Source organism: Mauremys reevesii, linkage group 3 (genome assembly GCF_016161935.1).
Source record: "Mauremys reevesii isolate NIE-2019 linkage group 3, ASM1616193v1, whole genome shotgun sequence".
Classification (NCBI taxonomy): Eukaryota; Metazoa; Chordata; order Testudines; family Geoemydidae; genus Mauremys; species Mauremys reevesii.
In genome coordinates, this window is record NC_052625.1 from 5,988,361 (window position 1) to 6,003,895 (window position 15,535).

At 40.9% G+C, this 15,535-nt stretch overlaps 1 protein-coding gene across 5 annotated transcripts in view; it reads right to left on the bottom strand.

The window, feature by feature from the left end:
- RIN2 (Ras and Rab interactor 2) overlaps window positions 1–15,535 on the bottom strand; it is a 112,524-nt gene that overhangs the window by 66,422 nt on the left and 30,567 nt on the right. For 4 of the 5 annotated variants that reach the window (XM_039531342.1, XM_039531345.1, XM_039531341.1 and 1 more), the window contains one exon: window positions 3,212–3,304. In XM_039531342.1, coding sequence (XP_039387276.1) covers window positions 3,212–3,268 — 57 coding nt within the window. In that variant the 5' untranslated portion in view covers window positions 3,269–3,304. Of the gene's footprint in view, window positions 1–3,211; window positions 3,305–15,535 lie in introns of those variants that run through there. The other variant, XM_039531346.1, reaches the window with a different exon arrangement.

Here is a 15,535-nt window from a genome sequence, read left to right on the forward strand (position 1 = left end):
CAGTAGAGCTGGGGCAGAATTACAGATTTTCCTAGTGGAGAGTCACTCTGTGGATACCTCTTCACTGCAGAGTTAACTCAGGCTTCTAAACAGGTGTTGCCCCAATTCCTCTCCCATCCACACAAAATTCTCTCTCTCAAGTTTAGTGGGACTTTCAATCCAAGCCAACCGGGTGGGTTTTTCATTTGGGTGGGCAATCCACCCACCTTGCAGTAAGGATGCAGGCTAAACCACACAATGTCCTCCAGTTCCCTCCCATGTGCCCAAAATGACAAACAAGTTCTCCCACAATTCATTGGGAAAGAATCTGAGCGGTTGCAGTGCACAGCATCCTAGCGACACACATGGGGAAGCAGAGCACCAGCGAGGATGCAGTCAATGGGTTATGGCTTTGCAGTGTGGCTGCTCACACCCAGGCTGAGCTCCCCAGGTGCTAATCACTTGGGTTGATTCGGCAATGAAAAGGGGGAACAGCTAGGTCAAAAACTCAGCAAGACAGTTCCTGACACATGCTCCCTGGGGAAGTAGGAATCTGTAGTTGTGCACAACAGGTGGGAATGGGGGAGGAGGACAGTAGACTTTTCATTCATGGGGAGCCTAAGGATTTGTGGAAAGCTCTGGCCCATTGGTTTTGGGGAATCCACAGGGTGTGCCTTCCCCAAGCAGATGCTCATGATTAGCTTAGTGGGGGTAAAAAACACTGGACCTGAAGTTAATGTTGTTCAGGAATTCAAGCACTTCCAAGGAGTATTCAGTGGGATTCTGAGGAGCCCATGATGCCTATAGCAGAGGCTCCACACCGTCACCCAGCTCTGAGCAGTTAGATCTCCCCTCCAAATCCATAGAACCCCCAATGGGTGTCAGTGCTTCAGACAGTGTGCCAGGCTGTTGGTTCTTTTCCATCCTTCTATAAATGTCCTCCTGGCCCATTTCATGCAATTATTACACTTTAGCTCTATTCTGCAGTGCCTTTTGTATTGAAACACAGGATATCAGTACCTGTATGCCACTGTGACAGCTAAAAACAGCATCCCAAGAATCAGAGAGCCTTAACCAGTATCCTATGTGAAGCTATTAGCATTTCCTCTCAATAAACCCAAGGTGTATATTGCCATGGTGGATAGATTTCTTAATATCTGTTTCACCCAGTATACTGGTCTAAGCAACTTAAGGATCTAAGGGCCAGAGTTTCAAAGGCATTTAGTCTCCTAAAGATATAGACAGGCACCAAGCGGGGTTTTCAAAAAGACTTAAGTGGGAATTAGGTGCCTAGCCTTCTTAGATGCTTTTGATAATCTCACTAGATGCGTATCTGCATCTGTAGGCATCTAAATGCCTCAGAAGATCTGACCCTAAGTTAGCAGGGAAGATAACTGCAAATTCTTAAATTTAAAAAACAAGTGTTCCTGCAGTGTCCTTCACTGTCTATTGTAACACTGTTTTGATTGTAATGTACAGGCAGATAATATCCAAAAGGGCAAGTATCATCAAAACCTCAGACATACACACACACGCCCCCTAGGAGTCACATTTTCCACATCACAAACTAATGATTTTTATGTCAACATGCAACAACCTTCTGTGTAAAAGCTTTCATTATATCCTTATCTTCAGGAAGAAAAAAGGAATTCTTAAATAAAATGAAAACATAAAACGAACTGCAATCCAGCAATACATTGTTGGTGCAACAGTGAGTTAACTAACTTGAGACATTCTCTGCATATTAAGTATACTTTTAACATACCAACTACAGTAGTAATAAAAAATATTCATAGATTCCAAGGCCAGACGGAACAATTGTGATAATTTAGTCTGACCTTGTGTACAATACAGAGGCCATAATTCCCTGAAATCGTTTCCGTTTGGACTACAGGATCTATTTTAGTAATAATCCAGTCCTGATTTTAAAATTGCCAGTGATGGAGAATCCACCACAACCCTTGGCAAATTGTTCCCATGGTTAATTATTCTCACTGTTAAAAATTTCCTCCTTATTTCTAGGCTGTTTGTCTAACTTCAACTTCCAGCCACTAGATCTTGTTATATCTTTGTGCACCATGGGGGTAAATCAATGTTGCTATGAGAACTTTAACTGTTCCAATTTTATGACTGTTGTGTTGAAATTTGCTGTCTTAATGTCACATGAAAAATGCTTGTTGCATTTAATTTCCTTGTTTTTATTTACAAATATGTAACTCAGGGGAGTGGAAGAAAGAAAAATCCTGATTGTACGACTGTGGTGTTACACAATTATGTTTTTTTGCTATTCCACAGTGTTGCAGGTGAGCACGTAGCTTAAAACTTAGTACATTATTTAACAGTAAATGCATGAACTCCACTTTTTCAGGTCACTTTTAACCGGGTATTTTAAAATATGGTCTCAGAATTGACGCAGCTATTCCTCACTGAGGACTAGCCATGTATGAAATCCAGAATTTTAAAAGTCCAGTCATTTGAATTTATCAGTACATTAAAAAAAAGTCTTAAATATCTGCTTAAAGTAGAAAAACAATACATTTTTTCATGCTCAGGTAACTCAAAAACCATTAAAGCCTTTCTACAAGTTTTCATAAAATAATCTATGGACTGAAACTAAGCAAGGAAAGATTCAACCAAAGGGAGAATTTTTTTAGAAAAATTATGAACAAAGCAAAATCAGGAGTTAGAATGAAAAAAGTCAAGGTTGTCTTGCAACTTTAACTACAGTGATACCTACTGCAAGAACTATAAGAACAGAGGGGGAGGGTGGGGGTGTGTGTGTGTGTGTGTGATCAGTAGCAGATGCAGGGAAAGACACGAGAAACCTTTACACAGAATGTATAGTTATATACAGTATATAGCAAAAGACACACAAATGAAAGGACCGGACTTTAAATCAGACCTCAAAACTTGTAAAATGAGACACATAGTAAGATGCTTACCAATTTACAAATAAACCGCTTTACATATCAAAGGCTGTTTGGCATATTTGGCAGCATCGGTTGCACATAAAGCCATGTGCTTTGTGTTTGTATTTGTCTGTTCAATTACAAAATCCTAAACTGCTGGAAGACAGGATAAACTTCCAACTGTGCTAAGGAAGGATCTCGCAGCATAACTTTGTTAAAAGTACCAAGCTTCTCTGCAGCTGGTAGTGAGATTATAAACAGCCACACTTTTCAAAGCAAACGTGTCTTCCTAATTATTGAAGTAAATCAGATCTTCCTTTTACCTTAAAGAAACTTCCTCTCTTTTCCAGACAACGGGCTTCCATTGTCACAGACGACATCTTCCCTGGGAAGACTCCACTGAATGTCTTGAACTCCTAAAAGTAGAGACATTTTTAAAGGTTAGTCCAGTCTGTAGGAAATTCCTTTCTAAGCCACAGGAACAGTCACAACAACAGTGCTGCCAAGATCTTTTTCCGTCAACAACATAGTGCCATTGATTTCCCACCAAAGCCCTTACATATCCTTTTTGTCTATTATTTCCTATAAATTGCACTGCTTCAAAAGACAGCTACTAGAAGTTCCGTTTCCCTCCCCCCTTCCCCTTCACAACTGATCCTGTAATGCTCTCTGAGAGGATTTTAATGCACTCATTAAAAAAGAATGCTAAAACATAATGATTGCTTTGTTTGTTTGCTTGACCTCAGTCTGAAGTACAAATAGAACAAATGTTAGATGTCACCACAATCCGCTCCCAAAGATTACAGCTTTAATGTAGCTGATCAGAGAAAAAAATATCAGCAGCAAGGGACAGAGAACAAGTTACTATAAATGTAACGGGGGGGTGGGGAAGGAATCCTACTTTAAGACAATGAAATAATCATTAACCTTGCTGACCCTTGCATCAGAGAAATGTATACAGGGGATGCAATTATAAAGATATCACCTTTTCCCATAGCAATTACAAAGATATCACCTTTTTCCATAGCTGAATAAAATGTGATTCACTGACTATAATGACTGCACAAACATATCTATGCTATATGCATGTATCCATAAATATATTTAGCTGATTAGCAATGTTTAAAAAACAGTCTCAATTGATTCAAGTTTGTATTTCCTGCAAACAGTCCTGAACTAAACAAAGGCCAAAATCTGCAGTCTTTAGTCATCATTTTTCACCTTAAGTTAAAAACTCATTCTCCTCCTCCTCCCCCTCCCTCTCCCCCGCCCACTTCATTAAACTACATTAGTTTATTATGTTGGAGTTTTCACCTAATTTTCTACAAATCTTGGATGTGCAAAATGTACCATACCACAGAAAACGTGAAGCTTGTTTGAATACAAAGGTAAGTGAAAAATTGAGTGCATCGAATAGTTGCAGTTTAAGTCTGAGTGAAAGTAGCAGCTGAGCCAAAAATGTCTGCAAGAGCTTTAAAAAAACAAAACAACCACCAGCCACTCTTGCTTTCCTTTATTGGCATTATTAGAAGGAGCCAAAAACGGCAAAGGCCAAGGTTAAGGACGAAGGAGGAGTTAAAAAAATAATAATAAACGGGTGACTGAAAAGAGTAGAGAAGCAAAAGATAAAAGACCTACAAAAGAAGGAGAGGGAAAACTATGAGCTAGAAGAGGAGAGGGAGAAAACAGAGTATTTTCTTTCATTTTAGCACGTAGCAGGAAGCTTACCATTCGCCCCACCCTGAACCTGTGCCCATTTCTAGAGCTAATCTGAAAGTGCAGAACATTAGAAGAGGTGATCGTTTTTCACTTATGAGGTGCGGCCAGAAAGAAAAGTATTAGGGCTGGGAAACTCAGGAACGAGCCTGTTTTCAAGAGACTTTCAATCTGATTTTGCAGACTGCAGAGGTTCAGATAAGAATCTTGAATTCTGTACGCCTAACCAATCTGGCCTAACCTCAAACTCCACTGGTTTACCAGGGTACTTTTACACTTCAAAGTGGAGGTGTACATTCAAGCGGAAGGAGACATACCCATGTTAGCTCTGATCTATTTTTAGCATGGTAGCTTGAAGTATAGCCGCAGCAGCATGAATATTGGGAGGGGCTAGCTGCCCTGCTATGCACCTAGTGTCTTGGATGGGATGGTACCTGGGAAGGCTGTCCCCTCCCACCACTTGTGCCACCATGGCTACACTTCTGTTTTTAGCATGCTAGCTCAATCAGAGCTGGCATGGGTACGTCTCCTTGAGCTGGAATTTACACTTCCAGCTTGCACTGTAGACATACCCTCAGGAGTAGCTATAAGCAGGTACTCTCTTAAAGAGATGTGGTCAACTTTTCTAATTTTAAGAGATTTAAGTTTCTGACTGAGCTCTCTTTAAATAGTAAGGCCTGATTTGTTTTGTTTAAATTTCATTATTTATATTTCCCAGCTGATGCTAATAAGGGTCTTTTTCAGTAAGGAACTAACGAGTGATACTTGGACTAGTCACTTAATCTCTCTGTGCCTCAGTTCCACATCTGTAAAATGGGAATAAAACTTCTTCCCTTCTCCCAACCTTTGTCCCTCTTCTCCATTTAGATAGCAAAAGACTGCCCCAAAGAGTTTACTATGTTCACGTACAGCATCTAACACAGTGGTCTCAGCTGGGGCTTCTAGGTGCTACTGTCATGCTAACACCACCACCACCACCACCCCACACACATACACACCCCAAATGTGTTTAGGAGCTTTGGAGGAAAGATCAGCCCCCCAGGTTTTGGTCACGCTTTGTCTCCATGCAGGAGTCTGGGAGCTCCACAAAGCACAGAAGGGAGTTCTCAAGTCTCCCATCCACCCTTCAATGCCTGAGGAATCCTCTTGCTCTCAAGCTCTGTGTGGGGATCCCAGTAAACAGAGAGACTCTTCCAACCTCCAATTCAGGGGCTTGTCTTCACTAGTGAGTTAACACGAGGTATAGATCAAGTGTTCTCTCTAACTTGTCCCCATGCACGCATACCTCATCACTTGTGTGTACTGGCTGTAGTAAGATTAGTTGGTTGGCATGACCATGTGCATAGGGCAGACCTCAAACGAGCTTCTCGTGAGAGCTGCTAACTTGATCCGTATGTAGGGTGGATGCGGACTAGCACCACTATACAACAATCAAGAGCTGTTCATCCTCCAATACCTTCCCACAACCACTAGGATCCCTTGCCTCTCTCCTTTTCTTGACATCTACCTCTTTTCTGATAACATCCCCAAAGAAGACATCACCACAACTTGTAGCCAGCTTGTTAGAGGCAGACACCAAGGTACTGAATGATTTCTGGTGTCATGCTACCAGGGCCCACAAATTTGGGAAGAAGAACAGAAGTGGCAAGCTCTACGATGAGATTTCTAAGAAGCTCACCGAGCTGAGAATTCAACGTATGGGACCACAGCTCAGGAAGAATACCAAAGGGGTTTAGATACTCTACTAAAAGGCCACAGATCATATCCGAGGCTGGTAACTCCCTGCTGACATGCCCATATTATGATGAGGTGAACTGCACCATTACCAGCACCCCAAGCACAGACCCCAATTTCACTCCGAAGGGTTTACAGGCTTCTGTCAGAAAGGTGGATCAAGTGGAAGAGCATGATCTGGGGCATGTAGGCAAGTTTCACTCAGTCATCCCCACAACATCCCATGGGACATGAAGTGCAAATGAGGACCAACTAACTGCGAAACTAAGCAACAGATCCTCTGTTGGACTGACTGCAATGGAACTGCACCCATTTCCAGCAGCTGAGAATTTGGCCCAAAGTACAAATATTTATTTCCTCACTATCTTCCTTCAGTTACAGTCATCTGAGGGGGTTCCCTGTAACAATCACAGGTAAAAAGAAATGAGGACAGAAATGCAATTTTCAAGTTGATGGTGTCCCTTTAAAAGACAGCATCAAATTCATCCCCCATGCAACACCTCAGACTTCAAGAGCCTTACACTGGGGATTTATGAGCTATGTAATTTAATTACACATCCCTCTCTACACATTCACATAAAAAACTGTCTCATTAATAACTTCATTTGTAAGAAACAGCCCTTTCACAGGAAAATCTAATCTTCGGTTTTACTGTACCAGATGTATATCTATATACAGCCCTGGTACTACCAAAATAAGACTAAGCCAAGATTTCATTTTAAATACATTTTATTTCTACAAGTAGCAACAGTAAAATTAATGTTATAAGATTTCAAACACACACAAAACAAATATGTTACAAATACTAAGAAAACGATCAACATTTACAGTGTTACGATCTACAAGAGGTTTTTAAGGTCAGGCTTGACAAAGCCCTGGCTGGGATGATTTAGTTGGGGATTGGTCCTGCTTTGAGCAGCGGGCTGGACTAGATGACCTCCTGAGGTCCCTTCCAACCCTGATAGTCTATGATTCTATGAAACTATTAAGTCTAGCAGCGCAGGTGTTAGATTCAGCATCAGTACTAAATAGCACCTGGAAAACAAGATAACTGCACACTTTTCTTGCTGAGTATTTCAAGGCTGTACACTTTTGCATGGCTGCTATTGTTACTATTATTTGTATTAAAGGTAACACAGAGGCCTCACCTGGGATCAGGGTCCCATTGTGCTCAGTAGTGTACAAACAGTGCTCCACAGATCTTACAGTCTAAACAGACAAGACAAAGGGTGGGAGGAAACAGAGGCGGAAATGACTTACCTTACCACCCAGGGTAACACAGCAGGTGAATGACAGCACTGACAACAGAGCCCAGCTCTCCCGACTCCCAGTCTAGTGCACTATTTATTAGGCTGTTACTGCATCCCTATAATATCCAAATGTTGTTCATTCACTTTATTATATGTATTTCAGGATTCAACTATTGAGCTGCTACAGAGAGCCTCACTGCGGTAAACCAATATCAAAGAAATGGATCACTTCTGCTTTCGGGGACTTTATAATAAACAAATTCCCAGCAAGGTAGCTGACACCTTCAAGTGTACCGGAAAACCCAAGATCAAACTCAGTTGATTCTTCAACATTTCCCCCAAAAAACTGACTCAAAAACCTTCTGTTAAACCAATTACCGTACTCTTAATTCCTCTTCCAGAGCAGTCCCTTATCCTCTTTAGAAGACCTTCCTAAATAATAACAATAATGTGTATTTCCTTTTGTGCTTCACATTAAAACAGAACTTCTCAGCTCCAAATACGCCTCTCTATTCAAGATCCAGCACTAAGGGCAACTTTATACATCAGCCAAACCCTAGTTTCTGTGAAAAACACAGACTCCTTAAATTACACCCATTCCTCCTTTAAAATATCCTGTTTCCATCTCCTCAGTTGCCAGAGACAGAAACAGCTTCATCTGTCCAGCCTAAGCTCCATGCATACTCTAGCATTTCACAATGAACTGAGCCACACTTGATCATACACATTTATCCAAAATAAAGGTGTAAAACAAACTGAAGTAGGTAAAGAACAAAAGCCTTCAGTTTAGCAGTGGCAACTGCTTTTCTCCTAAAACAATAGCACAAATGGAACTGTATAACCAGGAGATTAGGAAAGAAGTCTCATGAATTCTGGAAATAAAGCATAAGTTTTTAAAACAGACAGTAATTAACCATTGGGACAACTACATCACAATTTTTAAATCAAAATTAGATGATTTTCTAAAATCTGCTCTAGGACTTATTTTTTGGGACGTTCTATGGCCCGCGCTATACAGGAGGTAAAACTACATGATCATAGTGATCCCTTCTGGCCTGGGAATCTATGAATCAATATTTTAGTGCAACACTCTGAAAACCAACAAGCAAGGAAATGGTCCTGTGGCTGTTCTTATCAACAGGTAAATGCAACAAGAGAAAAAGGTTTCCTCATTAAACAGTAGCCTCACATTTTACGATATGTCCACGCTGCAATCAATGGTATGATTTTGCAGCTCATGTAGGCATACCCCCGCTAGCTTTAGTGAATGTGCAGGCTTCAGCCCTGGCTCGAAATGCAAATATGTACCCCTGGTTCCAGGTGGGCTTGTTCAGCAGACCCTGAAGCCCACCACTACCTCTTCACTGCTATTTTTAGCCACACTAGCTAAATTGTTGGGCCTATGCGAGCTGCAATCCCACTGCCTAAGGTCTGGTCTACAGTGGGGGGGAGGAAGGAGGAAATCGATCTAAGTTACGCAACTTCAGCCATGTGAATAATGTAGCTGAAGTCGACGTACTTAGATTGACTTACTGTGGTATCTTCACTGCAGTAAGTCGACTGCTGCCGCTCTCGCAGCAGTGGAGTGCAGAGTCAGTGGGAGAGCACTCGGGGATCGATTTATCGCATCTAGACTAGATGCAATAAATCAACTCCCACTGGACCTACCGCTGCCCACCAATCCGGCAGGTAGTGTAGACATACCCTTAGAGAGAGAGTGTGAAAAAAGATCTGGAAAGCTTCTTAACTGGTGAAAAACATTCACACCCATATCCTTAAAAATGGCTCAATGGATTTCAATGAAATTAAAAAATATATATCTTTTTAGTGCTAAGATGAAGCAAGAAAATTTTGGCTAAAATGCTGATGTACAGAGAGAGTTGTAAGAATAGAAGTGCCATTGTGACTTATGGCCCCAATTCAACTAACCACGAACAGCTTAACTTTAATCACATGCTTAAATCCCATTCACTTTAATGGGACTTAAACATATGCTTACGCGTTTGGCTGCTATGGGGCCTGAGCGATAGCACTGCTACCGCAATTCTATCACACTTACCTACCTACTTAGGTTTTAATATAGTTGCTCCCATGAGCAATAAAGACAAATACACAAAGTTACATAAACATTTATCCCTTAGCCCTACTGGTAGGCACAAGCCGCAAGTTACTGTTTGTTTTTATGTAAAGCGTGAAGATGCTGCTGTGTTTGAAAGAGTTAGTGCAAGAAAGCTACGTGGAAGAGGTGGGTTTTGAATTTAGCTCAGAATATGCAGAAAGTAGCAGGTCATGCTTATTTCTTTTAGCAGCAAATGTCATAGCCTTGGGTCCAGCTCCTGCCAATTTGGGTCTTCCCATGTTTGTCAACAGCATCATTTTGCCAGTGCAGTGAAGCTGTCATCAGGTCATGGTCTCTAAAAGGGGACCCGGTCTCCTAAGCAGCCAGGGCCAAGACCAGGTAGGGCTTTGAACTCAGAGTCCAGTTCAAGGTCACTATATTGATTTTCAATCAGGAGAGATATCATCAGGTGGTTTGTTCCCAATAACCTAGGTTGGTCAACAGATGGGTATAGAAGACATGTATTATTTATTTATTCAGCATTCAGAATGTAGTTCAGTGCTGTACAAAACACAGATGCTGCCCCTGCCAGCAATGCGCTTCTATCTAAATTAGACGCAGGGAGTACAGCCTTACACTTGATTCTGCATTCAGGTCTGCTAGTACAGAGGTCTACTAAAGTCAGTGGGGCTCTATGTTGGTACAGGGGTCTGTACTAGTGGATCTGATTGCAAAATCAGGGCCACCATTTCATATATCCATAAATCATTTTTGTAGATACAGACTAACACGGCTACCCCTCTGATAGCAAAACTACTAATAATAATTATAAAAATAAAAAAGCCTATCACAAGAGAGTGAAAATCTCTGCTATTTTCCCTAAGACAAAGGTCAGAAGTCTCAGTTACACTAAGGGCCAGACAGGGTAAAGGCGCCTTAATGTAAATGAGAAGCAGGAGGTGGCAGCTTTTGGGGGAAAAAATGAGTTCAGTTTTTGTAATGCAGAGCTTGAGTGGGTGTTGGGACATCCAGGAGAAGATGTAGTTTATGGCACTGCATTTCATAGGAATCAACAAAGCAGATATTTTTTCTCCCCGCCCCGTCCAGATTTTAGACAGCCAAAGGAAAGCAGTACTTGTAATTGTGTAGTCTAGCACAGGGGTTCTCAAACTGGGGGTCAGGACCCCTCAGGGGATCGCAAGGTTATTACAATGGGGGTGGGTGGGTCGCGAGCTGTCAACCTCCACCCCAAACTCTGCTTTGCCTCCAGCATCTATAATGGTGTTAAATATATTTAAAAGTATTTTTAATTTATAGGGGGGGCGGGCAACTCACAGGCTTGCTATGTGAAAGGGGTCACCAGTACAAAAATTTGAGAATCCCTGGTCTAGCAGGAGGGAAGGAGCCATCCAGGAATTATAGAACTTGCATCTGCACCCAGGAATCAGGTAAGATGTCAGTGATAACATCTGCCTCTGTTTTTCAGGAATCAACAGCTCTATGGGTTACAATGCAAGTAATGCACTGCATACTTTCACAAACACGAAAACAGCAAAATTACCGATCCTACCTTCCAGCTGGGTAGACAAAAGGTACGTACACAGATAGTTCCCATTAATTATAGTTACACACTAAATGCTGTTCTGCTCTGAAAAATGCCATTGTGCAATTCAGCTTATTGTATCTCTCTACTTTCCAGACCAAATGTACTCTGTTTGAAATACTTCATTTTTTTCTCTTACCTGCCAACCCCATAAACTCACTCTGAGATCTGAAAACCAAACTGGGATTTTCCCTGTGTGACCATCATCCTCAGAAATACAGATTCTGCTGGTCAAACCATCTCTGCAGTTACACCTGTGAAATCCCCTGGTCTTCAAACATGCCCTGAGGAACACATGTGCAGCCTCAGTCATGGTTCAGCTGAATATGACATAGATGTAACAGAGGGCATAATCTGGCCTACAGAACTTGGATTCCTTGTGACAATCCATGAGAAGGAAAGAATGTAGTTTAGCTCTCAGATCCTGGAGTGAGATGACACGACTAGTAGTTAAAAACAAAACAAACTTTGCTAAGTACATTGATTGGACCAGGAAGTTACTGAGAAAAACATTAAACATGGAAACTTATGTTTAGGTCATGTCAAGAATGATAAAATCAGATTGAAGCTATACAGTAGACAGAGATGAGGGTTTATATTTATTTGTTTAAAAGGCATTTATAGGGACTTTAAAAAAAAACAGTCTGAAAAAAACCCTCATGAAAGGGTAAAACACAATTTACTCATGCATTTGAGTATCATCTCTGCAGGCTTACTTTTGTGTTGGGTACTAAGTGGCCAAAAGAAAAGCTCAGCCCTGTTAAAGAGAGTGGTTATAATGATCTGATTCATTCTGGGTCTTGGTACACTATATACAATTAAGCATTTATTTACATTATATGCAATGTATGCATATTTATTATATTTTTTTTAATTGTGTCAGTTAAATATGCTTCTGCTCTCTTTCATACCATTTTTTGCCGAGGGCAACTCCACTGATTTCAGTGAAGTTACCACCACATAAAATTGGTGGAACACAGTGGAGAATCAGGCCCAGGATGTTTACAATTCCTCCTTTTCCTCACTGAAACAGGCACTTTACACATTCAGATCGGGCTTAAAGGCAGCCTGAGAGCAAACAAGCCTTAAACTAGGTGTAACTATCAATCACTCCACCTTTCTGGCCCTTGTATCTGGCTAAAGCAATGTCAAGAGAGTCTTAGTGTAAATGAGAATTCAGGCCAAAAAATATATTTGCTCATATTATGGAACGATTGCAAAGCAGAAGCTTAAAAGCCAAGACATGCAAATAAAAGTTAAGTACATGCCTGACTGTTTTGCTGAATCAGATATTTCTAATTTCAGTGCAGAGTGAATTTTTCTACCTGATGTGAAAGGACTGGTGCCCCTACCATCCATGCTGACTACAATCTCAAAGTGCTATCTAGGTCTGATCTACACTAGGAAATTTGGTTGTTTTTGCTATGGCGGTCAGGGGTCTGAAAAATCCACAGCCCTGAGCAGCATAATTAAGCCAATTTACATCCCTGTATAGACAGTGCTAGGCCAATGGAAGAATTCTTCTGTCGACCCAGCTAGGTAGGAGATGGATATGTTGACTAGAGAACCCCTGCCATCAGCATAGGTAGGGTCTACACTGAAGCACTACAGGGGCTCGCTGTGCTGCTGTAGCATTTTAAGTGTACAGGAGCCCTTAGTTATGCAGGAAATGTTGGAGGAGGAGGAATAGCAGATTAGAATGTTCTGCTTTAACGTCTTGTTCCAGGAATTCATGCAACACATTAATTATACAAAATATATTAATAAGGAATGCAACAAAAAGGTGCTGAGTTAGTTTGTTAAAAAAAACCTAATCTATTCATCCGTGTAAATGTGTTGTTTTTAAGAAATAAAAAGTTAGTCCTAATCTGAACATATCTGCATGTCTTTTGAAAGCTACAGGCTATTAAGAGGTTTTTTAATTAAAAATGTAATATTAATAAAGGCAAAGTCCACTGAGTTCAGAGATTTTTTTTTTAATTTAAAATGCTTCCAAATACCAGTCAAATCCTTTAGTTCTCTTTTCCTACAAAAATGAAGCAGTTGTCACACTGTAGCTGTGAAATGGTGTCCAATTTAATAATCTCCTCAATGAAAAGTGTTAATGAAGGCCAGTGGAATCTCCCTTGGTGCCATAGAAACAATGACTATCAATAGGTTAGGAAGGATTAGATCTTTATTGATAAAAGTCAGTAAATATCCACTTCACTGTACATACACAAACCAACAAAAAATATTTCCATCAATAATACTTGAAATTTACAGATAGGCAAAGAAAGAAAAATGATGCTTCTGACTTCATGGAGCTGTGCCATTTTAAACCAGCTGAGGCTTTGGCCATTTTATGCAACAGACACACACCAGAACAGTACTGCATAAAGCTCCAATAGTTTCAGTTAACAAATTACATACATATGAGCTGTATTATCTAATTATACTGAACATGTAGTTTATATTACCTGTGTCGAGCTACCTAACGCTAGCTAGTTAGAAAATGTGTATTTGCCTGAGTAGGAGACCCACCTGTGAAAAGTTAACTTGCTAACTCCACACAGCTCCTGATCCAAAGCCCATTTAAATCACTAGAACATTGTACTTTGGTTAGGGTCCTGTATTGTAGATAATCCCAGCGAGGCAAACTCCAACATTTGTAGAATCCATTAACTCTGAACAGAGTCTATTCAGTACTTTTTTCTAGTATTCAGGTACTTATGGGGCCATATCATGCCTCAATCAATGCATCCAACTCCCACTGATATCACTGGAAACTACACACAAGAACAGAGGATAACAGAGCCCTACCTAGTTTTCTGAGTCTAGACAGACCAGCCTGGAAAGCTACACAACCTAGTCTAACAGTAACCAAAGTCAGAGTAATCCCAAAGCACACATCCAGGGAAGAGTAGGTCCTGTGCTTTCAGTTATCACTGTTGTTATTTATTAGGTCCTCATTTAGCATCCCTCACTGGGAAAATAAACTCATCTTTAGGACCATTTTCATTTTTGCCCTGTGTTTCTCTCCCTTCCACATCCTCCTCCATGTATCTCTCCTCCTTTTGGCTTTGCATCTCTCCTCCTTTCTTCTCCCTACCCTGCAGGAGCTACCAATTCCTGGAACCTGTGGGTTTATTGCAACTGAGTTCCCCATCCCATCCCACAAGGGGATTAGCTCCAAGCACTGGGTGGGCAGCTCCCAGAGCTCAGAACCTGTCTGCACTGGCGCTTTAAAGCACTCAGACTTGCTGCGCTCGGGGGGGGGGGAGGTGATTTTTCACACCCGAACCAGCAAGTTAGAGCCTATAAAATGTAAGTGTAGACAAGCCCTGAGATACACTCACTTCATATTTGCAAGCTTTCCTTTGACACTATGAGAGCTAGAAACTTAAAAAAAAAAAAAAAGCAGATTCCACTGAATCGAATATGCTACAGGGAATGCATAACTATATCAAACAGCCCAGATCCAGCCCATAAGCTAGGTATCTGAAAGCTCTGAACTAAACACTGAAGCAATGGAGAAAAATGCAGGGCAATGCAGCATTTGATACTGAAATTTCTTTTATTGTTAAGAAGTAACAATTTTACTGTCAAACTCAACTACCACCCCACTGGCTCACAAAGATCAGGGGTGGGATCTTCAACAGTGCTCAGCACTGACCTAACTCTTCTACCTTTGAAGACAACATTGAGTGCTTTTGAAAATCCCACTCTAGATCCCATTTTTGTTACTTACAGTTGTCAGGGTAGAGACTGTCTTTGTTGTTGTTGTTGTTCTTATGTTTGCTTAGTGCCTAGCATAATGAAGCCTCTGATCCATGACTGGGGCTACTAGGAGCTGCTGCACTGCAACTAATAAATAATGATTGTTACTCCCTGCCATGGAAGAATACCACCAACTATAAGGGCCAATCCTCAGCACGTGCAGACTAGCATAGCTCCATTGAGGTCACTGCAGTTATAATCGTTTACACATCTTAAAATCTGGCCCCTTGCCTTCCATTTATCCAGTGTCTGGTTATAATATAGTAGCTGAAATATACTCTTCACCACCTCAGTACAGAAACACATGCTGGTTGTCGGGAAGTATTATTTATGTACCTAGTAGGCCATTGTGAATCACCACCACATATCACATCAGAGCAAGAATGTTACAGCAATAATGGGTTTTTTTTTTAAATTAAATTAACAAAATGCTAACAACGACCCCAGCAACAAAGCTGCACTCAGTTTCAGTGAATCTTTTTGCTGGGGGTTAAATTAAAAGCTCCCTAGCTTTAAGAAAATGTAG